This window comes from Bactrocera latifrons, unplaced genomic scaffold (genome assembly GCF_001853355.1).
Source record: "Bactrocera latifrons isolate USDA-ARS-PBARC rearing strain unplaced genomic scaffold, ASM185335v1 scaffold_387, whole genome shotgun sequence".
Taxonomy (NCBI): Eukaryota; Metazoa; Arthropoda; class Insecta; order Diptera; family Tephritidae; genus Bactrocera; species Bactrocera latifrons.
In genome coordinates this window covers 72,364-98,071 of record NW_017537031.1, presented here as the reverse complement: position 1 = coordinate 98,071, position 25,708 = coordinate 72,364, and the positions used below count along the sequence as shown (strand labels likewise).

General features: G+C 36.9%; 1 protein-coding gene across 1 annotated transcript; it reads left to right on the top strand.

The window, feature by feature from the left end:
* Positions 1 to 9,031: 9,031 nt before the first annotated feature.
* Positions 9,032 to 12,166, top strand: LOC108972219. The gene is made up of 4 exons (XM_018938742.1): positions 9,032 to 9,050; positions 9,109 to 9,441; positions 9,502 to 9,691; positions 12,031 to 12,166. The coding sequence occupies exons 1-4, from the start codon at positions 9,032 to 9,034 to the stop codon at positions 12,164 to 12,166; spliced, it is 678 nt and encodes a 225-aa protein (XP_018794287.1).
* The last annotated feature ends 13,542 nt before the right edge of the window (positions 12,167 to 25,708 follow it).

The following is a 25,708-nucleotide window of genomic DNA, read 5'->3' as shown; positions in this document are numbered from 1 at the left end:
CGCAACCTTTAGTCTACACTTTGTCATTCAATCCATTATTTTCTTTTTTCATAGTTCTCATGACCATTCAACAAGTCTTCTCGCCTTTCAGCGCTGCTGGCCTGCGCTGGTGTATCTACAAATCTCGAGCACAAAACTGGCGCAGCTTATTGACGGTCACACCCTCGTTAGTTGGTGAGTTGTGGCTGTCACCTCTTCTTAACACGGTGAATTCCAAAATTTCTTTTTAAACTGTTTTTAACTAACTACGTTTTCTTTTGACCATTTAGTTTTTTTTTTTCTAGTCCAGTATACCAAAGTACTTTTTTTCTAAGTTTTTTGTCACCGATATTGTTGTTGCTCCATACTTATTTGTTTACTTTTTCATTTATGTTATTATTAGCCTTTTAGTTTCTGACTTGCTTTCTTTACTTTTAGTTTGTTTGCTTTTATTTTTGTTTCTACCGCTTCCCTTCTCATCTTCTGTTTGTTTATGTATTTATGGTTATTTTTGTATATTTGTGTAGGCGTTGCACGAGTCGGGCTTGTGTGTATGTCATCGAGTCCAATGTTTTGGTCATTCGCCCGCCAGTTTCGCCGGCACTGGCACTAGTGCTACAATGATGGACTGTAAACAATGGAGCTGAGAAAAGTTGGTTGTCATCGTCGATTCATTCATCAATCGCCGCAAGTGTGCTTTTGTTGTTGTTGCTCTTACAGTAATTGATATATTTCTGCTGTGTGGACCTAAAAGGAATCTTGGATATGGAATAAATTGACATTTGATGATGCTGTCAATCTGGAGTGTCTAATTATAGCTCATCGCAATTAAATTTTGTATTTATTCTAAGCTCCATGCTTTCAAGATTCTTAACAAGGATATTTTCTCTAACATTGTGTTTGTAGGTTCATGCTTTCCTTTGTTTATGTAATTAGTAACTCTAATCACCTCTTAAGTATATTGCCGCTATTTACGATATTACATCACTTTTGGAGATTCGAAAGCTCAGCTTTATGGTATATAGTATTATGAGTGATAGCATAAGAAAAGAAAGGATTAATAACAAAACTATACAGTTTTCAAAATCAGTTGAATCAGGTTCTTGATAAGACCGCTGAAAAGAGTTATTAAAGGCATTAGCATAATTGGTTGTAATATACACTGATACTTTCTTTGATTTTTAGGAGCTCTTGAAAGTGAAGTTTCAGAAAATTTCAAGATCCATTGTTACCTTAAAGCTTTGTTAGGAGTATCAACCCTACTTCAGAACAAATTAGAATGTTGGTGTCAACATCTTAGCCGAATGGTTGGATCACTCCAAATCTGTAACGATACTAAAAACAATATACATAAGAGTATAACTCTTCATAAAGAAAATCTACTAAATAACAAATGTAAATTATGTTCCATTTATATTTTTCAAACATAGAGCGTTCATCATATAGTAGTATCGTTTTGGTAATTTGGAAGATAAAGCCCTAAAAACTTTATGAAAGGAATGTGTGAGTAAATATCAGTTATGTAAAGTTAATCTGGTAGGCCAATAAACCACGCATAGACCAGTTTTGTTCCGATACCAGATAGAGTTCACTTACTCTGTTCAATAGGAGTTGTCATCCTGCGCTTGACGCGAAGTTTAACAAACTCTGCGGCCTCACTATCGATTCTTCCGCCAGTGCATCATATCGTGGGCATCCCAGATACTTACAGCGCAGTCTTATCAATGCGTGGCCCTAGACATTTCCTGCAGTCTCCTCGTTCTGTCAGCCTCATCCTGCGGGCGTGTGTCGTGTGGTAAATATAAATCGACTACATGTTAAATAATCCCAAAATATCAACCATATAGTGTAAGCTTAGCGGACACCTTCAAATATTTGTTACACTCAAGTTTTAAATAGCAGCATTCCATCGGTTATTTAATCCACTTATTGTGGCGCTTATTGAAGCGGCTCATCTTAAAGCTTTCTCCTCCTCCTTATTCCGGGCGAATGTTTCTCAAATTTGACTGTTACGGTAAAACCAAACCATTCCGACTCAACCACCTAGTAGTCAATCAATCCACACCGACAATGCTAATCCGCTTGTCCATCATTGTGGCGAATATATACACACTCACATTCGTATTTAGTCGGCATCGGTGTTCAGATTGCGTTAGATCTCTGTGGATCGTGCATTCATTGTCTTCTAATCGCCACAAAACGATCTTCAGCAACACAACAAACTTGTTCGTGACGAATGTTGTTGTTTGTTTGGTTTGTCATCGCTGTTGTTCGAATTGCAAGGAGGTGGAAGTATTGTATCATGGTAAGTGTTGTTGAACTTGAAAGCAAATGCAATGCGGGCTCGAAAAGTATACTTCCAAGATCCTAAAAATAAATTAATTGAACATTGAAATTTTCTTCAGTGTTCTTACAAGTTTCGATTTTGAAGTAAGTTTTCAAGCTTCAAAAGCTTTTTGTATTGGTTTAGTGCTTTTCGAAACTTCCATGAAACTTTCAAAAAGCTTTAGTAGTTTCCATTAATTATATAAACTATCTTAAAAATTTTTTTGATTACATGGTGTCAAGACCGCATTAATTTTTAGGTATTGCCTCGATTTTCAAGAAAGCAATACGGACTCGAAAAATATACATTCAAGATCAAAATAAATTAATTGAATATAAAAAAGCTTTCAGAAAGCTTTTAGTATTTTCTATTAGTCAAATAAATAAGGGGGTATTCTAGTCTAGAAATCAAATTTTGGGCAGTTTTTTGAATTATTAAAAAAAAAACCAACAAATATTTTTAGTATCCATTTTTATTTATGGTGTTTTTATTGATATTTTAAGAATACAGAAAAAAAAATTTACAAAAAAATATTAAAAATTAAAAAAATTTGAGAGACAGATGTAAGAAAATGGCGCATCCTGTGACAATGATCCTGACTCTCCTGGTGGTCTAAAAAAAAAATCCAAAGTAATTCTTAATCAGTAAGGATGCTGTTATAGTCTCTACCTCAGGGAACACGAAAATTTTTTTTTTTTTTGAAAAATGGCGACTGCCTGAAAATAAAAATAATTTTTTACGCTGTTTTTTTGAAATTCCTTTTTTTGTGAATATTAAAAACAAAGGATTAAGGATTATATAAAGATAAAGGATTATATAAAGAAGGTTCACAAAGAAGGTTGAGATAATGCCGGTACCGTGTGGAAAAAAGTAGATTCGAGAAAAACGCGTTTAAAAAGTGAGACAAATTTCAGACAGTCTAAATCATTTATTAGTCACTAAAGTAACTGTAGCTCTTAAAATAATTTTAATTTTTAAAAATCCTTTGGAGGATATGTTCTTAAGGGTCTAAACTTTAAATACATGAAAAAAATCGAATTTTTAAAAATTCTAGAGTAGAATACCCCCTTAAATAATTTTGGTAGTTAGTTGTTTACATGGTGTAAAGATCGATTTAATATTTTATTCAAGAAAGCTTGAATGAACTTTAAGATATTTCCCTTAACGGTTACGAGGATACTTTCTTCTTGTACTCTTCGAGAAACAATATGTACCTTATAAAAGACATATTTTGTGCAGAAATGTTTGATAGTTAACTATTAGACCGATTTATATCGTAATGTCGGCCATAAATGGTCCAGAAAGACATTGTAGAGAATAAAAATAATCATTTCAACACAAGCTTCTGTTTCCTTCGATTTTAAGCTTTTTCTAGTTAAGCTTGAGATATGTGAAATTGAATAAAAAATATTTCAATTGTGACAAAAGCAATATATTTTTCATTTCATGTTACAACAATAAAAACTAAACACAAAATATCCGAAGTATTTCCCGTTTCAAACACCACATCGCCACGAAAAAGAATCTGTGCAGCCTGTCGGTGACTCACTTAAAATCCAATACATACTTATAAATGCTGAGAATATTTCTCACATCAAAGCGGATGCCTCGAAACTTTGGTAAATATACAAGAAAAAGTGACAAAAAGAATCAGTGAACCACAAAAAAATTAAGGGACAGACAGAAGGTCGCGGCCAAACTGGCTAAACCATTTAACGCGATCGATTGTTGATGACACAGCCGCCTTGGCTAAACAGTCATAATTTTTTCTTCATTAAATATCTTCGACTCTTTGAATGGCTTATGAAATTATTTTTTCTTTATTATTTTGTTCGTTGTGTTTGCTCTCCCTCTTCACGCCTGGGTCAATACCCCGTGCGCGTATATCAATAAATTAGCTTTGCTGCGTACGATTCAGCGCGGCCCCGTGTAATTCAGATCCACTTAGCTCAGCTGTAAGTTGACAGCGCAGTCAGGCGCATAATCCACCAGCAATCAAGTTAAGGCGACTTTAAATCTCTATTGATGGACGATAAGTGTTTTTGATATCTACGAATACAGTTATTATATGTACATATGTATATCATTGTACAAAGAGATGAAAAATAAATGTGTTTCTAAACTTTTCGAGGCTTTAGTATTTAGAGCTGAATATATGTATGTAGTCCACAAAATACGATGAGTACTTATAAGATAAGATTGGTCTTTTATATAAGAATTGATAATGAGGGCTTATTATAATATTTAATTTTCCTTATGCCAAACTCGTGCTAAATCTTTCTCTAACGGATTTTCTTAAACAAACATTCCATAATTTCATCCTCTAAATAAACTAGAGGTTGCTAAGCACAAGTTTGGCCGCTAAGTGAAAGATAGCAATCGTTTGGGTCTAGCTACATCTACATTCGATAAATTCTTTCCCACGATCGTTGGATGAATTATAACTCAAATTATATGCCTCCAACTAAACTTGAGTTTATTAGTCTCTGGTTTTGTGGAGCTTCATAAGATATTCATTAGTTTTACATTCAATTTAAAGTTGCATCATTTTGTTCAATAACTTGTTGTCATCTTTCATAATTCCATCCTAAAAGAAACCGTCGTCCCTATTGGAAAAAAACTGGAACAGGCGATCTTGGTAAGCTTCTCTTTAGGTGAATTTTTTACAAGCATGCTTATTCGCCATAGACAGGAACCGGCAATAATCCCTTGATGTCAAAATTATAAGGTGGATGCATAAAAACGTTTCGAACAAACTTCAGGCTAATCGCTGTACTTGTAGATGTAAGTGCGCTGCCTTGAGGGAACTCAATTCCTCTCCTATTGGCCAAAGCTGATCGCTTTTGGACGATTGCTCATTGTAGAGGTCTGATTGTTGAAAGTGCAGGTTTACTGTAGAAGAGCAGCTCATAATAAATTATGCATTACAAATCCCACCAAGCACTTAGCAAAATCTTCCGGACCGTCAATGCTTACCTTAGCACTGTTTGCGCCAACTCATCGCCTTTTTATCAAGACCGTTTTCTCTTGTTCTTGTCGTAAGTGACCCAATTTTGCAGTGACCATACGCTTAATAATTGGAGCAATTTTGTAGCGGTTCAGGAGCGATTCGCAGACGGAAGTTGGAAGCCTCCACAGTCGAATTTTGATTTGTTTTTTTGTTTTTTTTTTTTGGTATTTTAAAAATTCATTCCGTCGCACCTATCATACATCACAAGTCAGATCATTTCGTTGGCTGTCTTGACGACATTTGATGCCTCCATCGGCTTATTGGAATTGATTTCATTACTATAAATCCATGTTCAATTGAGTGTAAAAGTCAACAAAATGCGGCGTAGACTTGCGGGGTCACACGAAAAAAGGAATGCTCAACATAGTTTATGCTACTCATTCCCATAAACTACGAAGGAAATTTCGATTTCCAGTGAAAATTCTCATTTACGAAACACCGCGGCAAACGCGAAGAAGGGTAAATATTCAAATTATGCCGCTTAAATGTTACTTGAAAATAAGGTATGGACGGCACAGGTAGCTGCATGGCACTGAGAAAGCCCGCAAATCACAACCAACAACAACGCTGAGAAATTGGAAACTGTCACCAAATCAGCAAATAAATAATACGAGCCTACAACCGAACTCGGAGGGAAGGGTTAGCATGATAGCAACCTCAAATCGTTTGCGATGACAAAGCCAATTGTAGCTGACAAAGTGCTCGACATACAAACACTTGTAGAACTCGAGCGGATACAAACCTAAAGCCAACGTCTGTCCACGCTCCCAGCATGGGAAGCGCTGCAACTGCACCACTGCCTCCACTTTTCAAATGTATTTTTGTTTTTGCTTTCGGCAGTTTGGGATTAATTTCTGTTATAATTTATTTAATAGACCTTCAAATCCGTTTATCCGTTGTTGGAGAGAATTTATTGCGGTTACTTGTGAGATTCTTGAAATGACCATTCTTCAGCAACAACTGTGCTCCACAAGAATTGGTGGTGAAGAATTTGTTCGTGTCTCCCATTTCGTTGTTGCTGTATTCGCTGTTTGGTGATCTCATAGTTTTCACTTTCTCGTGATTTTTGAGTTATGTGCCTGTAATTATCAGAAATTTTTATCATTTTCATTCACTTCTTCCTTATACTGAAACTATACATGCGTATGATTGCCTAAAACTGTTATAGTTATTACTAGTACTACTTTGGTTGTATTTACAGTTGTGTTTTGTTTTAAATATAATTAGGGATTCATAGGTTGTAGTATTATCCTAGAGTTCTCGCTTAGCAAGGACTTTACATATTAAGTAAAAAACGATCATAACGAAAATGATAGATGGTTTAAGTGTTTACTGGTTTCAGAGTAAGGCAGAAGTGAACAAAGTTGAGCGGTTGCAGATTGTCTTGGAACCACCACGGTTTCCATATAAATTGTGTTCATTGCTGACGAATTCATTTATTAATTTGAATTTTTATGAGATTGACGCTATGCTTCCAGTAACCTCACAGTTAATCTACACAAATTCATAAATAAAATCCTCTGTGGACTTGACACCGAAAAATTCATAGCGCTCGAGGCACATACTGTGCGAAATTTTTGCAGAGGTTATAGCGCTCTAAAAGGTTCTTAAAATAGTTTCTGAAAAATGCAACTAGTTAAACTATTCTTGGTCTAATATAAATTCTGATCGGTTACAACTACGTTCTAAGGATTTTTACAAATTTAATCAGAACTGAGCAACACCTCAAACTCGATTGCACCGACTCGGACACATTGTTAATATGGATTCAGGGTATTTAGCTGCAGAAGTTTTACAAAGTGGTAATAATTTCGAATTAATCTTAATTGTCAATAACACAGCTCTAAACAAAAAAAAAAAAAAAAAAACATTTTTTGGTGCCCTGGATATATCGCAAAATTACACCTAAACTTAGCTTGTTTTTAAATAATTGCATATCTACCATTTTTATAGTTATCGGCTAGTTGGTAATAAATATTTAGTTTTCAGGTCATGATTAGGGTTCTGCGTATCTTTTTCGGGCAAGCAAACGATATGTGATCCTTACTCTTACGCTCCTTGTCGATAATGTGAGAAAAATTATGTGGTAGACTCTGCTAAAATATACAGGAATAAAGTCTACAAAATGTTCTATTTTACGCAATAAAAATTTCGCTTTCATGTAATACATACCAGTGGAGTCTACCAATGGATGTGAATAAAAGAGTGAAACATCTACACCGAAGTCTCTCTCCCAAAATGAACTCAGTGATTCTTCAAACTTGATCCACTTAGGAAACATAAAACAATTTGTCAAAGCGTTGGACGTGAATGAATATTGTTTTGGTGTCATTTATAAAAAACAAAAAAATCCGAACTTACAATTGGAAACTTAATTGATGAAATATTTGATGGTCCTCAAATACGGCAATTGATGAAAGATACAGATTATATCAAGGTGAACACTGCTCCGGAAGCTTGGGAAAGGTTTGTGTTGATGGTGGAAATTTTTCTAATCAATCATTAAATACAAAATTATGAAAAAATTGTCCAAAACATGCTGACAAATAGGCAGATTTTAGCACTAAATCCATGTTAGACTCTCTCCGTAATAATCTAGATAAATTTTCGGATAATTTTGGAAATTATAGTAAGGAACAGGTTCAACACGGAATGTGAGGGAAGAAAGGTATCAAGGCTGATCGGATCGTCTAATGAAGGCATTTTACTGCTAGTTCTTAAAAAAAAATTTAAGGTAAAATCAAAATTAGTATTAAAATAATCCTACAAAATAAATATCTATTGTTGACTTGATCATAAAAATTAAGTCCATGTAAATTTTTTTTACGTGAACTGAGAAACTTATGGGTTGTATTTAGTATCGCGCCGGTTAATTTTGGCTCGCCGTACCTAAACGAGAGAACCAAATGGAAAATTTTAAACACGCATGTATGCTTAAATTATCGAACTTTATTTTAAAACATATTTTATAAAAATCGGTTCACAAATTTTTCCACAAATTCACTTTAAAAAATGCTATTTTTTGCAAATTTCTAAATATATGCTAGTGTATTTTCATCTGTTGTGCATKGTACCAAACCAATTATGGATACATTTTCACGCACATATATTACTTATGAATTATAAAAACCACTAGTAATGTTCTTAATGACTTTTGATTGTTAATTTCTTTGTAAATCTTTAAATAAAATACACATTTTTCTGCATTGAGTTCAATAATGCGAAAAACCAAAATGACTGCGTAATTCGAACTGTCAAATTACCGAGAAAGCACGAAYAAAAGGGAATAAATTAAACCCACTTAGCAATAAATGCTTGAAGAGAACGCGAAAAGGTGTTCAATGYTAAAATACTGTGGATGGCGTAGCCGGTGTTGGACCGGCCAGGGTTATTTTTTTAAAGCGCGGCCGAAGGCCGCCAGTACAGAAAGGAGTTCTACGCGAAAGAACTCTGAACACCCCGGTGTTGGAAATTGAAAAGGAATGAAATGCTAAAATACTGTGAGGAAATCCCGGTAAAGCATTATTTTACTAATTTAAGTATAAAACAAATTAAGGCTTTATATTTCTTAACGATTTCAATATACCATCTAATATGTGTGCTGGGWAGCATAACGGTACTTTTCATATGTGTACCCAWATTTAAAAATTTGAAGTTATGCAAAATACGTATTCCGTGTTATTCGGCGTGATTGAAATTAAAAATATTATAAAACAATGAGCGAAATTGCAAATGGTGAGTAATAATAAAAATAATAAGACATTTTAATATTGGAATATATTATTTTTTTCAGGAACGCGGTCTACACGGTTTGAGTGGAGCCTTATGCGTGTTGGCACCGAGCTGCACACACATGAACAAGGAGTCGTCATCAGTGTCCCTCAGGTATACTTTTTGATGTATTGCTTTGCGTGTCGTATGTCCCGCGAACAAATATTGCGCGAGGACTATACAAATGAAGGGAAAACTTTGTCATCTGCAACAACAACAGACTGGTATAGGTATTGCCGAGAGGCCGTGGTAATATACCAGTTGGACCACCAATATGAACAAGGAAAAATTGGTGGTCCGGGAAAAATTGTTCAGATTGACGAGAGCAAATTTGGGCGGCGGAAGTACAACAAAGGTAATACTATTTCCTTATACAATGAATTTAACTCTAATAAGTTTTTTTTTTACATTTTAGGCAGGCGCGTAGAGGGACACTGGGTTCTTGGGATGATCGAAGATGGTAGCGAGGACATACGCCTCGAAGTATGTCCTGACAATCTTCGAAYAGCRGACATTTTAATCCCATTGATCCAGAAGCACGTGGCTGAAGGAAGCATAGTCCGGACGGACTGCTGGCGGGCATATGATGCATTACCAAATTTTGGGTACGTCCACCAAAGAGTTTATCACAGCGACGACACCAACCCTTTTGTTTCCGAAGATGGTATTCACACGCAGCGGATTGAGTCGCAATGGCGCGTAGTSAAACGCTTCTTTTACAAAGACAACTACAATCACACCGCCAACTTCGCCGACGTCATCGTCGAATATACATATGTGCTTTTCAATATAATATAATAATATATATGCTTTTCAACCTTTAATAGATGCAATTAAATATTTATATACATTGCACTGAAACATTTTGGCTTTCTTTATTTTGATTTTTTGTCCATACAAAAATGTTGGCTGGGTTGCATTGCTTTCAGTTTGTAAGGAAAAATGAGCAAAAACACTGATTTTTGGTCATTTTCAAAGGCCTCCCTACAGGTCCATAGGGGCTCTAGTGGGTCGAGGGGGGGTTTATTAAAAAGTTCGATCCTTCCCCTTTCCAATAAGGGGTCGGGAGGGGGGTAGCCTCCCCTGTTTTTCTCCATAAACGATACTTAACCGGCTCGATACTAAACATTCCCCAAACTTATCCCCCAAACAATTTTGGAAATTTTTAATTTTAACTATGTTTTTGTTTAATTGAAAAATTTAGATACCGTTACTTAAACAAATGTATTGAAAGAGTAATGAGGACTCGTTTTTTGATCTAATATTTTATTAATTTTTATGATCAAGTAGACAATGGTGGGTTCACTTGCTCAATTTCATGAACTATGAACACAAATATACCCAAAAGCAATATTATACCTAGAGCAACAAAACCACCAATATAATTGATAAGAATTAACTTGTGTTTTAATTTTTATTAGCTTCAAAAGTTATAACATTACTTTTCTCAAAACTTTGACTATAATTATATATGAATATTGTAACCATTTAAAGATAAATAAATTTTCTTAACAAGTAATTGCATGCTCGAGTTCTCTGGAATAAAAAATTTGTAAAATTAGCAATAAAAGTTAATTTCAATGAACAGAAACTAATAAATTTCTTATTTACTGCAGTGCAAAATGAAAGATCCTAATAAAAAAAATCAATTCTGCGTGACATTTTCATGTGCTTACGAGAGTAAGCAGATTAAAATATTAAATGTCTAGATGTCATTATGTAAAAATATTAGAAACATTTTATAGACAGACATTAAACTTAAGTAATAGAAAATGCATTCCTAATTTCTAGGTGACCAGGCAATGTAGATATTTACACACTAGCAACGCCAGAGACCCTACGTCAACTAATTCCTCAGTTTTAAGATATCGATCTGAAAATTTGCATACTCTTTTTTTCTCTAAAAAGCTTTTTATCTGTCGATATCAGACTACTATAACATATAATGCCAAAGAAACTGGACCGTCAAAATCAAGTTCCTGTATGAAAACCTATTTCTTTGTGAAGGATATTTTAGCTTTGTTGCAATGAATGTGAATGCTGTGGCCTACGAACTAATGAAGTTGACTAACTGCACTTTACAATACCCCAATGATCCATATTTACTCACCATAAAAAATTATTTTCTGGAAAATTCGGGAGCGATCTATAGACAAAGTCAAAAAATTTTTCTATATTGCGTAAAAAAAAAAGCCTTAATTTGAGTAAAATTTCAGATATCTTCGCGGAGCTTCTTACACTTGCTTCGAATTTCAAGTGTTTGTATTTAAGCTTTCAACACTAATTACTTTATTCAATAATACTTAACACTTCAAAAACAAAAACAAAGAGAATTTTACTTATGCAAGCGTTTTAAAACACCGTGAGAACCGGCCACTTAGCTATTCTACATTCACACCCAAAGCTTTACGCTTCTCAAACCCAAACAAGCCGCTCCAAGTAGGCGTCAATTGAATAAGTATTCCAGCGTGTAGTTAAGTTATCCATTTCAGTAGACATTTCTCATTTGAGATTTTACTAAATATTGTTGACATTTTATATTAAGCACCAAATGAGCAAGCTCATTACCGGCCAGCAAGCACAACCAACCAAGCGATCGGGCGAGCGAGCAGCCAGCCAACCTTCACTGACGTTGCCGTTGCCGCCTTCGCCACTGCCGCCTGTGCTTCACCTTGCAACGGCGTATTTTGTGTAATTAACGGTCATTTAAGTTGCGTTATTTACCAATTATATTTGCACTTTATGAACTCATCAACGAAAACAAAAACCAAAACAACAACAATAATAATAATAACAAGGCATAGAAAAGTGCAATAAAAATGTGCAACGGGAACAAATAAGAATTGTCTGTTTGTGGGTACTTGCCACAAAGTGTTCACATCGCATTAACACATCAAACGTACGTACTTAAATATTACAACAACACATTGCGATGCTTAAACAGGCTCACACGCTTATTTACATGGGATAATGTGATTGACGGTGGTCCAAGGAAATGGACCCATTCAGGTGTAGAGCTTAGTTTGGAGCCAACGGTTTCAGGCAGAAGAACGTTTCTGCACTTCGAGCACGACGTTTGAGCCCGCTTAAAGCAATGCAATATTTCTTAGCTCCAAAGTGCGTGGAAGTATGGCTGCTGTTGTAGGTTCAGTTCGCAAGCACTGCAGACTCTTGCAGATGTGAAGACCCAACACACTTCTTCTCCAACTTTAGTTCTTAGTGGAAACGGTTAATCCTGTTAGGAAAACGGACCCCTAAGTGAATTGTCATCAACTTTATCTAACGTGAGGTTCAATAAACGTGCTGTTCGACGTGTGGGACGAAACAGAAACTGTGATGTTTTGGCAGAATGAACATACAAATTAATTCTGAGCTACTGGTTTAAATTGTTATCGTTCCAAGCGGGCACAGTATTGTCTCCACCTTCGGCTAGAAAGGCTCCTGACTAGGCCAACTAGGTTCCCATAACCGGGAACCAAAATTAAAGACAAGTTAAGTTGACTTACCAGTAAGCTTAAAGGCTTTCCACATTTTTTGACTACGCTGGAATTAATCTTTGGCGACCACAAGGCTAGCAATGCCGTCGGACCCTGTGTGTATATGATGATAGTTTTCTATATCCTTACGTAATTATTCAGTAGAGCTGCAAAGACGTTCTCTATGAGTATTACGTCTGCTTGGAAGATACCAACTAAGTTTCATAGACGGGTGAAGAAAAATATCAAGATCCTCGGAGTACACCGTCTCCCAACAGCACTATCCATTTTGTACCTATCTGTTAGATGTCGCATGACATCGAAGTATTAAAATTAAAATTCTGGTGGTGGCTCTACATTTGTCAAGTTGACCAAGAGACTTGCTTTATACAGGCGGTTTAAAATAATAGTGATACGTTCTTAGAGAGACAACGGGGTCTTGGAACAAATTTCTAAAACAGAAGCACCCACCTTATCACCCGTATACATACATATGTGGTATTCATAATCACAATGTTTCTTGCCGCCACTACAAATGCACTTCATTTTGCCCTTTGCTTTTGGTTTGTGCTCAAATTTTCAGCACATAACTAAATATGATTCGTTGCACTTTGCAACATTTTGATGCACCAAAGCATAAACAACATAATATCCATGTATGGGTTTCATTACTTCTGCAGCAAATTACCTACACACTTACATACCTTCTGACATTGCATCATCATATCGGCAACACTAAGATTTTGAGTTTACGAGTAAAATTTCGTACACTCATTTACGAATTGGTTGCGTCTTGCGACTTCATATTTTAGTGGCCTCAAGTTTTCGAATAATTCATTCGGGTTTTTTATAGTTTGTGCTCGTAAAATTTTTGTAAGCTCGGATAAAATACGAGGCAAGTTCGATAAGTGCTTGAGTCACCACCCGTTAGCGCCACTTCTCGCTGTCTTTTCACGCTGTTAAAGAGCAATTCGAGAGAGTTAGATGGGTCCTAATAAAAGTCGAAACCTTTCGCGATAAACATGTTCTGCAGGAGGGGAAGACTGTATTATCAGATGGAAAGATGAGGGTGTCACCGTTTTCTGAGATCCACAAGCTATGAATTATGTATAATGATGGCATCGCAAAAAAAGTGATCTTTAACAACGAAAATGCATCGGCTTGGGATGAAGAGGAAAAGGCAGATCAAACTGCTGCCCAAATTAGGCATTCTCCAAGCCTTGTTCCATGGTAGTTCTAACTTTTGGTTCCGAACTCGAAAAAGTCGATATCCGGGCGGGAATTGGAATCGATTAAAAAGTTTACCGCAGCTAGAGACGTTACTTTGAAAACGTACCAGAAAACTTATTTTTCAAGCAGGTTAAAAAAGTTAAAGCATCTCCTAGTGGATAGAGCTAAAAGAACACTGTATGGAGAAATAAATATAAGTTTTTTCCAACTTTTCTTCTCTTTGGTTCGCCAAGTACTTATCGGACAACCCTCATGGGACAAGTTTTGTTAAATAGCTTTCGATCTTTAGTCGGAGAGATCGGCAAACTCTTTACTTCAATACAATTTTAAAAAGTATCTGCGGGAAGTATGTACCGCTTTTTTCTTTATTCTTTGTGTTTTCCATTGTTGTAAAGCACATGCCTTTCTGTCCAGTTGTTTTGACAGTTCGATATCGTTGTATTGTTGTTGGCGTTGGCGCGTGCAATCCATCACTCTCTTCAATAACTTACACTTGCACAAAGCCGGTTGTTACAATGGACTGCGGCGACTCTGAGCCCTTTCTGTGTACGCAACTCCACCCCGTTTCATTGTTTGGCTTTTAACACTTGGTCTTAGCATCTGCTTGGTTTCTTCATTTGCTTTTTCCAACTGCCTCGTGTTGGTCCAATGCAAATACTTCAATCTTTCGAAAATTGTTGCTGAGCCATGCTTTTTTCCACAAACACTTTGTCGGTTTTGTTTCGGCGTACTCATCGCTGCTCATCTTTAAAGCATCTCTAATTTATTGTTTTTGTAAATTTGTTGACTAATGTAATTTTTTTGTAACAGTTTTTTGTTTTTGTTCAACACTATTTGTTTTATTTTCTTTGCTTTGTTTGGTTTCTCAGCGTGCGGTTTGCTTTGGCACTTGATGTCCGAACTTTCTTTAAGCCAACAAAGTGTGAAGTTCGGGGTTGCACTTGGTTTTTGGTAAATATTTGTCTAACATTCAATTAAAACTGTGAAATTGTAGTGGGTAAAAATTTTTTGCGGTTTTTTTAAAAGTTATATGTGTTCAAAGGCAAGGTACGGCATGGTCTTAACGATTTGAAAACGATGGTTCATCATTGTGATGAAGAAATTGAGCTCACAAAAGTCGATAGCATTAAAATTGAGTTCTAGGTGTATGAGATTTGATAAAAGGATGTTTCAACACCTTCGGTATATAGATATACATATATGTATACATTATACTTAAGGTCCTGCGCTTGCTCTCTGTGATGTTTTAATTGTAGTGACAAACATCGCCCCTTAGCAGGTTAATTCTATAATATTTTAACAACCCAGTACTTCCATCTAAAGAGTTTTCATCAAAAGCGTATGCATAATTTGTTACTCTGTAATTCTCTGTTCTCTCTAATACTCTGTTCAAAGCTTTGACAGTATTTCTCTGAACTTTCAATTGTAACCGTGGACCCTCTGAAGCATTGAATTGTAGGTCTAAGCAGGTTTATAGTATAAAGCGCATATTTTCTTTCTCTCCTTTCGAAAGAAGTAGATGTTGGCAAAACACAACATAAAATAGCTTCTATGGGATACATCCCTTTACCTTATGTATCAATAGAGACCAGCCAATGAAAAGCTTACTTCTCACAGAATGTCATCCAGCAGAATTCATAAAACCATTTTTAGATAAACCAGCCGGCGGAAGACCTGTGACGACGAATACCGACATCGAGTTAGACCGACATGTGGCACCTCGTGACATCGCCCAGAAGATGGGAGTGAGTCACCAAACCGTTTTAAACCATCTGCAGAAGGCTGGATTCACAAAAAAGCTTTTGCTGTGTGTTTGGTGGTATTGGAAGGGAATCATCCACTATGAGCTGCTCTCATATGACCAGACGCTTAATTCCACCATCTACTGCGAACAACTGGTCCGTTTTAAGCAGGCGATCAACCAGAAGCATCCAGAATCGGCCAACAAGAAGGGTGTAGCGTTCCACCAGGACAACGCCAGACCACACACTTCGTTGCTGATTCGTCAGAAGCTGCGAGGGCTCGGATGGGAGGCTTTATCGCATCCACCATACAGCCCGGCCATAGCGCCAAGTAATTACCCACTGTTTCTATCCATGGACAACGCCCTTGTTGGTTCGCGCATATTTCAACTAAATCCGATCAATGTAAGACTTTTTATAAAGCATTGAATAAAGAGCAAAAAAACAGAAAGGAGATCTTTTACAACCTTATATGTACTATAGACATAGTTTCGTACATTGTTATTGGGTTATGTAATATAAGAGGGTCATAAACCATAAATTTTTTTTGTCAATCAGTAGAATCTATTCGTGGAAAAACCATGCAAAAATAAAATTGTTTATAATTTTGAAATCTCTCTAAGGTAACTTTCTTCAGAAGCCGGAACATTATATATAGTAGAGACAATATTGCATTAAGTAGGATCAAAAGCTTCTCGTAGCCTTAATAGAAGAGACTATCTGTAGCTCTGAGATCACATTGCTATCAACATCACATTCAAAAAAGATTTTTAAAAATTTCTGAAACCAATATAGTCCCACTATATCTTCCACAGAGGCAACTCTACAAATAGTTGTATCTGTTCCACAGCTAGTTAATTATGTATCAGCTATAGCCCATCAATTGAATAAAATGCGACAATACAAATAAAAAAAAATGTTGATTTATTCCCAACACCATTTGCCAGCTGAGCGGTGCCATGAATCATTTGCCGATTCTATGTCAATAGCAGCAGCAATGACCCTACAAATGCAACAGCCACTGAGCAACAGCACACGAGGCAACGCGCTCCGAACAACGAACACCGGCGAATACAAACACTTTCGTAATTTCGCGACACAATTACCGCCGACGACAAACGACGAAATTTATAGCCAATTTGAAAAAATTCTCACAATGTCACAAAGCATATTGATGCAAAAAGAATATAACAAAAACCACAGATAGAAAAAACAGTTGTGAGCTAAACGCTGGCGGTAGCTACAACAGCTACAAAAAGGGCACAAGCACGCAGCACGAACGGCTTGCTTGTAATTGATGAGTTTTGGCCGGCACTTTAAACGAGTTCGGCTTGAAAACTCAGTGAATTACCGAATACATGATGTAGTTGCGGAACTTTGAGATTCGCAAAATAACTCATATCTCATTGTCTTTTTTTGATTACTTTCATAGTATTCGAGTATATATATTGAACAAGTTCCCTGAAGTACCTATATACTTGTTATGCGACAGCCTGTACACTAAATCTTAAGAATTGCTAAGGCCGCCCTTTGGAGTTTTAAATGAAAGAACTTAGCGTTATATATGTGGAGATTGGGTTGGGGGAAATAATATACATAAATGAAAGATTCGCATAATCTCAATCCACTAATTCCTCATCTTTCACTGGAAATCATGGTTTTTGCGACCCGATCTTCGTTGTAGAAAAATATTATATATTTTCGTATGATGACCTTCGAGCACAATTTCTTTCACGTCTTCGATATTTTCGTTTCAGGAAATGAAATTCAATATGCAACGAAAAACTGTGATTGTGAGCTATTCAAGTGACTACATTTTCGAATAAGTTGACTTCCTAGAGCAAGCAAAACAACGTACCCACATGAACTCTATTTCTTATCAAAAACTATACGTGCATAAATAATGATTCCAAGGCTTTACCGAATCCATTTATGAGTGCGTTTAAAATTGTTTTGACTACGTTGGTTAACCTTCAGATATGTTCAATATTCTGATATTTATTGTATTATTTGGATAAATCTATACCTGATCTAAGATTAGAGCAAGTAAGGAAGGGCTAAGTTCGGGTATAATCGACCATTTTGTATGTAAGGCTTGTAAGTTATATGGAGTCGTTGGCGCAAACGAAACGACGACTTTATGTCTAAAAGATACACCGTTATTAAAAACAATACGCTCCCTTAATTTTAGGGCACACACACTTGCCGGTAAAGTGAACTGAAAATTCGAAAAACTTTCTAACTAATTCTAGTACATAGTTTCCGTCTAATTTGAACACTTATTAAATAGGCATATTTTAAGTGCAGAGATATGGTTTTTCATCAAAATGTGCCATTTACATTGTGTTACGATTGTATTTCACCTCGTTTCGTTTCATTATTTAATTATATATTTTAATTTAATTCGAACATTTAAAGTTAGTCCTGGATTAGGTACCAAGAGTAACTTCATTTTCGATATTCGATATTATTTCCGGTTTAAGCAGTTCCAATGTCGGCAACCATGTCTAGCGAATACTTTTTATTGTTGTTTGAGACATGTTAATCGGATGACATAACAATCGATCCTAGCCACTACTTCGACATTTTCTAACGAAATTTAATAAACGATCAGGTTTTACATGTGAAATTCACAGCTAGTCGTTTATCAACCTTGTTATGATGATAACAACTGTTAACTGCCATACGCCGCTTGTCATTTGATGTCTCTGCGTGGGAAAATTCATGAAACCACAGACACGTCGCGCTGCCCTCGTATGCCATAACATTGAAATAAAGTGAGAAAAAATCACCATAAAAATGTTGGCTAAATGTAGGTACAAATAATGTTTGCTGGTGTTGTTCTAACAACAACATCCATTAGCGTTTGCAGTTGCTGCTGTCATAATTACCATTCAATAAACAAAATGGCCAACAACAACACAAAGCGCCACCGTCGAACGGAAAACAAAAGTCGCCAATTTATTCTCAACAACTGCAATAGCAACAACAAGAAGTGAGGTGAACGAATGTGTAGGTAGCAACAACAACAAGTGGCCGTTAAAAATATGTATTTTTCTTTTACTTTTTAGTCCATTCCGGTTGCTGGTGACAATAATAGCCGGAGCCAAAGCAACAATAGCAGTGCGAGTTGCAGCTATAAAACAAGCAACGAAAAGCAACAACAACAATGTGAAAAAGCTGACGATGATCACAACAAAAAACAATAAAACGATATGCATATAAAATGTAATTTCATTCAAGCATCGCTACTGTAGTACGATGTCCGACCTTTAGCTAAATTTTTGAAACAAAAACAAAAAAAAATCCAACAAGCCATAGCTACATACTATATGTAGATATGTATAGTATGTAAATATTGGAGTATGCCTTTAGGTACTTTTAAATTTATTTATAATTTTATTGTCTTCAAAACATTGCAATTGCTATTAGAAGTTATAATGGCAACAACACCTTGAATTGCGAGAATTTACAACAACAATAAAAGTAACTGAAAATCATTATAGAATCAAAGGTGATTTGATATTAATGTTGTACTTAATAATAGAACAACAATTGCGGTGGGAATTGAACAGTAAATGATTACACGAACAAATCTACTAGAGCGGATTGATTTATATGGGGCCAAAAAATGGACAAATCGTGAAAGCGGAATGTTCTACGGATCATTCTGAACAACTTTGCTTAATAGTACATATATGGGTCTAGGTTTCGACAATCTGCTTTCCGGTCCTGATGGTGTAGCACTTCTGCCTAGCTGTCCCGCTCTACTAACATTCATCCCCAGCGCATCCCAAAAGGCAAGCCAAACTGTGTTCTTAGGAATAGGTCTGGAAAGGAGAAGTCCGGAGAAGACTTTTACTTTCTATGCGAATCTTATGATTATGTGAACTTACACGGTGGGCTCTGATGGCTGATTTCAGCAGTAGCAGCCGGCATGGTCGTACCAGCGCCAGAGTAAGTGGCCTCCTCATCAAACAGCATTTTTTTAATAGGTCTGCTGTCCGCAGTAGTCTTAGGCTAATAGTTTCTATAGTTCAGACGGAATCTCTCCTTCCGGATGAGTTTGTATAACTCATCGTCTACAGAGGCTTCGCCTTCATCCGGAGTGATACATCGTCGCCCATGCAACAGGCCCAGATATTCACAGCAGAGGACGGAAACCTTCTAGCCTTCTAACTTGTGTGTTATCACCATTTCGTCCTTCAGAGGCAGTGGAAGCACTACTGCCTCTAACCCTGTTCCGTGCGAGATTTTGGCTTCCTCATGTGTTTCTCCCTCCGGGTGGTACCTTTAGTACAACTTTAAGCGGGCGTTTTTATAAAAGGAGTAGATCTAACCTTCAAAAGACTAGTGTATAAATTTGATCGTTGTCGGACAATTGGTTCGATTGTTACAAATTTTGAGTGACAAGCTTTAGTAATTTTCAAAAAACAAAAAATTAACAAAATCTCGAGAGTTAATAAAACCCCATTTGTACTTAAAAAATATGCCACTGACACAAAAAGTAGTTTCTTGAGTGTTATTCGAACTTTGTTCCTGGCGAAGCAACCAGAAGTTTGCGGTTTGAGAAGCATTTGTGGACGAACATAACCAAAAGTCGATAGAATATTTTGTATGATCATAAATCGAAATGGATCGAGATAGCTGATTTTCGAAAGATTTCAAAGAACCTAGAGACCTCCTTTCTTCAAAACCAATATTACCTCAAAAGTGGTTCGGAAAAGTCGGAAGATGACAACATTCGGTGAATAAAACTCGAATCCATTAAGTTACAAAATAATATGCTTTTTGTGGAAAATGTAATTCCTAAGGAGCTAATTTTTAAAAGGTTAAATTCAGGCTTTATCTAATTCAGATCAAGGATAAAATATCGAGTGGTTGTTGTGGCAGGAGAATTCTGCCGAGTTGACAGTCTTTGGTCGGATAACAAACCGAGTCCGTTCCGGTTATGTAGACCCGACTGTCGTGGGAACGAGCGAATCTTACACTCGAGTACTCATAAAACGGCTTTTACAGCTTTGAAATTTATTACAGGGAATGAGGATTATTTTACATGATGATCGGTATATACTCGTATAAGTATGTATACATTCGCAAAGATATATACCGATTACCATGTGAAGACTTTTAGCCACTGCACATATTGTCATTTGACCAAGCATCATTGCCCAGGCCTTATCCAATATGCTAACAGGTGGGAGCAAAGCACACAAGCGTTGCACAATATATCTTTATCTAAGTAAATATTTTAATAGTCACATTGAAAATCTTTATGCAAATATTGCCATCATAAATTAAAATAATTGCTCTGAGCCATTAATGTGAATAATTTCCTTATTAATAAATCAATATCTCATTATATATAGTATATTTCTACTGATAATTAAATGCCATGCGCATATAAACTTAACTAGTTCCGTTGAAATCTACTCAGACCTAAGATGCATACAAACCTAACAGGAGTGAATAGATTATAATTATTTAAATATTGTTGTTGTGGTCGTTCAAATTGTTGTTGTCGATATCATATAATTCGTTCGAATATGATTAGTGATGAATCTTTTAAATAACTAGTTTAGACGTGTGCGGGTCTAATAAGCATACAAAAGTAGAAGGTGCCTCTTCACAAAACAATTCGCACAAAAATTTCTTTCCCATTTTCAAGTGACCCTTTAATTGACTCCTAACGAAGGATGGGGAGTGCCTATTTTGAGGACATAACATTTGAATTGGCTTGTACTCGTAAAAGATGTTGCACTTTTCGGTGTTCCTAAAACATGTTGCCGCTTCAGGTAATAAGGAACATCAAGTATTGCTCCATAGTACTTTGATTAGGGAAGGAGAGACAGCGGGGGAGCCAGGGGCAATTTCTCCCTGGTTTCGAGTTCCCAGGGAGCGCCTTTTTTATATTTTTTCACCACCAATTCACAATAATCATCGCCGGTACCTATTTGTTAGAGCTTTCAGTACTTTTTTACGGCTTATGTATCACAGTCGTTCCCATCCTGAAATTTATTGGGTCGTACACTAAGTAATTTCGTTTGAGGACAGATAAAAGGTAAACTAACTTTTCGACACCTAAATAGGCGGTTGATGCTTTCAGAACGCATGTTTTCAAGATATGTACATGAATGAGTGTGATAAAAGTGCTTTGGGAATTGATTCGCATTCACAAAAATATATATCTTAATGGAGAATACTTTGAAAAGCAATAAAGCAATTTTCGATGATTAGTATTAGATTTTGTTCTCTTATCCCGAAATATAAAAGACAACTTACCAAGTTTGTAAAAGAAACCCCTTAAGTTTGTTGACTAGTTTTTTTTTTGGTGTCAAATCGAAGATGGAAGATCGAAAACAGAACAAAAGGGTAAAAATGCGAATAAAGTAAGACGGAAATTTTTTGGATGGGAGAACCTTCATCTCAAATCAGGAGAGCAAAAACCACTTGGACTTGTTTTGTGCCAGCAATGATGAATGAGTTTATTGTAATCAATCTCTTGCCCAAAAGATGGCAAATGGTATAGTGCAAATGGCAAAGTGTATAATTTTACACAAAAAAAGAAAACTTGTTGAAATTGCATAAAAACGAAATAACTTATTGAACAATCCAATAATAGGTATTAGCATTTTAACGGCTAGGATCTGATATGAGAGGATGGTCGATTTGTTGAAATTAAATCGAAAAAGGGGGATAAATATAGTCGAGGGTTCCATATTTGTGAATGATCCTGCAAATGTGGGGAGTTACGTATAAACCCAAGAAGTATGGAAAGCTCGGAACTCTACGCATATAAGGTGTGGAAGAAATTAATGAATACAGGGAGTGAAATTAATGAAGCCAGGGAGGCGTACGGAATTCTGATATTGCGGAGTTTTTTTTTTTTTTTTGAGTTTTGAGATATCTTCGAGCAGAAAATCATGTTTGCTAAACTATAGTACTCAATCTGAAAAAGAAGACGCCGACACCAGTTTTTATATATTGTTAGCTATAGTTTAAAAATTTCAAATACAATATGTCCTATTAATGCCCTCTCCTCTAGAGATATTTCTGAAGCGTTGCACCAAACTTTGATCCATTAGCTATGTGACAAGTACAAGTTGAAGTTCCTTAAAGCTTTCATTTTTAAGAATGAGTCCTACTTAATATGGATATATGTTTGTTTGTGTGTTCTTGCTTTTTATTGTGAGTCTTCTCGACCAGATGTGTCGTGGTTAAGCGTATTTGCAGGGGGGAGTGTGCTGGAGGACGCCAACATGGCAAAATCACACGACTTCCTGTTGTCGCTTCATTATTGTCCATCAACGAAATGCGCAGGAGATGATAGCTAGAGACGTATGGACGAACGGACGGACGGACGAGCTCACAGACAGGCATTTCCATCATTTCCATTCGTAATGAGCTGCAAAATGAAGTGGGGCTGCATTTCATTGAGCGACCAAAGAAGCGCAGCACCAAAACGCGGCTGCACGTTGCAACCACCAAGGCCCCTCATGCAACAAGCACCACAAAACAACTACAACAACTTGCGTGACAATCAACTGCTGAGCAGGAGCTTGTAAGTAGTCGCAACGATTTCACGATGTAACCGAATACAACAACAACAGGCAGGAACAAGCGCGGCGACCATGAACTGAACTCACTCACGATCAGCTGTGACAACAAGCAGGCCAAATGGTAACTATGCAACGGACAACAAAATCAAATCGCAGCAAAAGCAACAACAAATTGGCGCTGACTTAGTTTCTCCCCCAGCAAGCATTCGATGAAGTTGAACTGGGTCGTGCTGGTGGTCGCGATCGATGAGCGCCAAGGGCTCCAGCCGTTACAACATGCCTCGGGTAAGCACACGGCAAGCACAAAATAGTAACAGTCAATACCAATTAAAGGAGAGCCACCGAAAGCGTCAAATCAATGCTTTGCTGCGAAGGGCACTGCGAAGAGCAAGGAAAACACTTAATCGGGAAGTGTCAAGGAAAGTGAAGAGCCCACGCTCGGCGCGGTGCGGGAGAATCTATAAATGCATCGAAGCAAGTAAGCCAAACAACTGGCTGTGCACTGGAGCTGTGAGAACCACTCTTTCACCAATCGCGCGTCGCACCGCCTGCACCCAGGGCGCATAGTGGCGGTGAGCGAGAGCGTCTGCTCGCTTGTGCGACACAATGAATCGGCATAATGTGATCTGCGCTAACGCTGCTGACATTCTTCAAGTAATTCTTCAATTTCAATTGCATTCTCCGCTATTGGGCTGCGCAGTTGCAACATACGCTACTTGCCACAACGCAAGCCACGTTCGCTTCGTTTGCTAGTTACTCATTTCTTCATTCTCTTGTTCACTGCTTGTAATTGTTGCAAGTAAGCATGTTGTTGTATTTTATTTTTTTTTGTGTTCATGGCATTCTTGTTGTTGTTGCAGCCAACATTCGCTATTGTCAATGCTGCAGCTACAACTGCATTGCTTGTGGTTGTTGCTGTTGTCATTACAATTGTCGCGACATTTTTCTAGGTAAAACTCACGATCAATTGGCGACACGCTTCTTGCTGCCAAGCGTTCGTCTGCCGACAGCGTGGCCGACTCCTCTTCACTTCAATGCATGCCCGCCAATTGTTGTTGTTGTAATTGTTCACACATCCGCACGTATTGTCGCGTTACTGTTTTATATGAGTTTCATTTTTCCGCTTTGTGTATGTAAGTAGGTTTGTGTGGAACTGCTTCCCTAGACCAGCTTCGTTTACAACAATCACACTCAACAGTTGCAGAAGAAAAAATCCGCACACGGCTGGCGGACGACCTGCAAACCTGTCGTCGTCGCCAGCCAGGTCCGTGCCGTTCGCTGCTAGATATGAATGCAGCGTGCCCTCCTCTTCTGACAGCAGTTCGCTTGCTTTCGGCAGCACGACGCAAATGCTCCAAGTGCATGTGGCACCAATGTTGCAAGTTTTTGCAATGTTTTCAATGCTGCCCCCAAGCAAATTGAATGAATGAATTGTTTTTGTTGTTATGAATTGATTTCGAAATCTAAGTGAAATTAAGAACATATATTCGCACATAGAAAGCAACTTGCAGCAATGAGATTTTCTCTTTTAAAGTTTTCTTATCGATGCACTCTCTATTGCTTCTTTTGGATCTTTTATTTTGCCCTCTGAAATTTGGCTAAATTTTATTTTTTTGGAAAAGGTCATCTTTTTCTCCGGCTAACCTCATCTCTTTCAATCTATGACGACAGGCCCAAAATTAATTTCGGAGTAGTGACGGGGTTGAACACCGAGGATCTTGATATCACTTTATCTATGAGTCTACCAGACTCAGCAAGAAGCTTGCAAGCGGAAGTGCTGGATATAGAGAAGACTTATAGAGTTCGACTGAGTAACTACGGCGGCCTACAGAAGCTAACATATACACAGGCGGCATTTCTAGAAATGTAGCCTTCAAATATTAATTGCGGCGTAGTCAACAAATGTAGGAAGACTTTGAGCTCACTTTCAGTTCAATTCCACCGTGTCCAAAATTTGGGTTCTCAGTCAAAGAAAAATTTCCGGTAACGAAAAAGCAAACGAGTTGGTCAAGTCAGTAACCTTTCTAGATTAATCCGAGATAAAAATAATACGATGCCCATTAATATTCTATAAAAATATTTGACGCTGCTGCTAAATCAAATGGTGTCCAGCTCCATCACAAACCCGGCATGAAACCCTTGGGATGCATCAGGTACCAAAACTTGAAGGTGTATTTACAAAAAGCATAACAGATATAAGTAGTTTCATTGAGGGCTCCAAATGGTTTGAACACAATAGTGGAACAAGATAACAAGATTTAAAATAGTGCACGAAACGACTAATTCCTCCTCAAAATGCTGAAATCCTGCATTTCTATCTACCTAATCCTTCCAGCTCACTCTTTACTCTTCTTATAATTGGTATGTGTTTTCCCAAGTCATACACTCCTCATATGGCCCAGAGATAGAAACATGTTTTTTTTCTGGCATCTCCAACATAATGTTGTATCAGCTTGGCTCTTAATTTGTAGTTTTCTTAAGGTGGTAGTCTGGTAACTAATGCCTGTTTTCAGACTTCTTTGAAGGGTGGTTTTTTATAGGAATATAAAAATTAATTATCTTGAATGAGTGTTTTTGTTTACATATTGAAAATATAAAAAAAATTTATTTGAAAA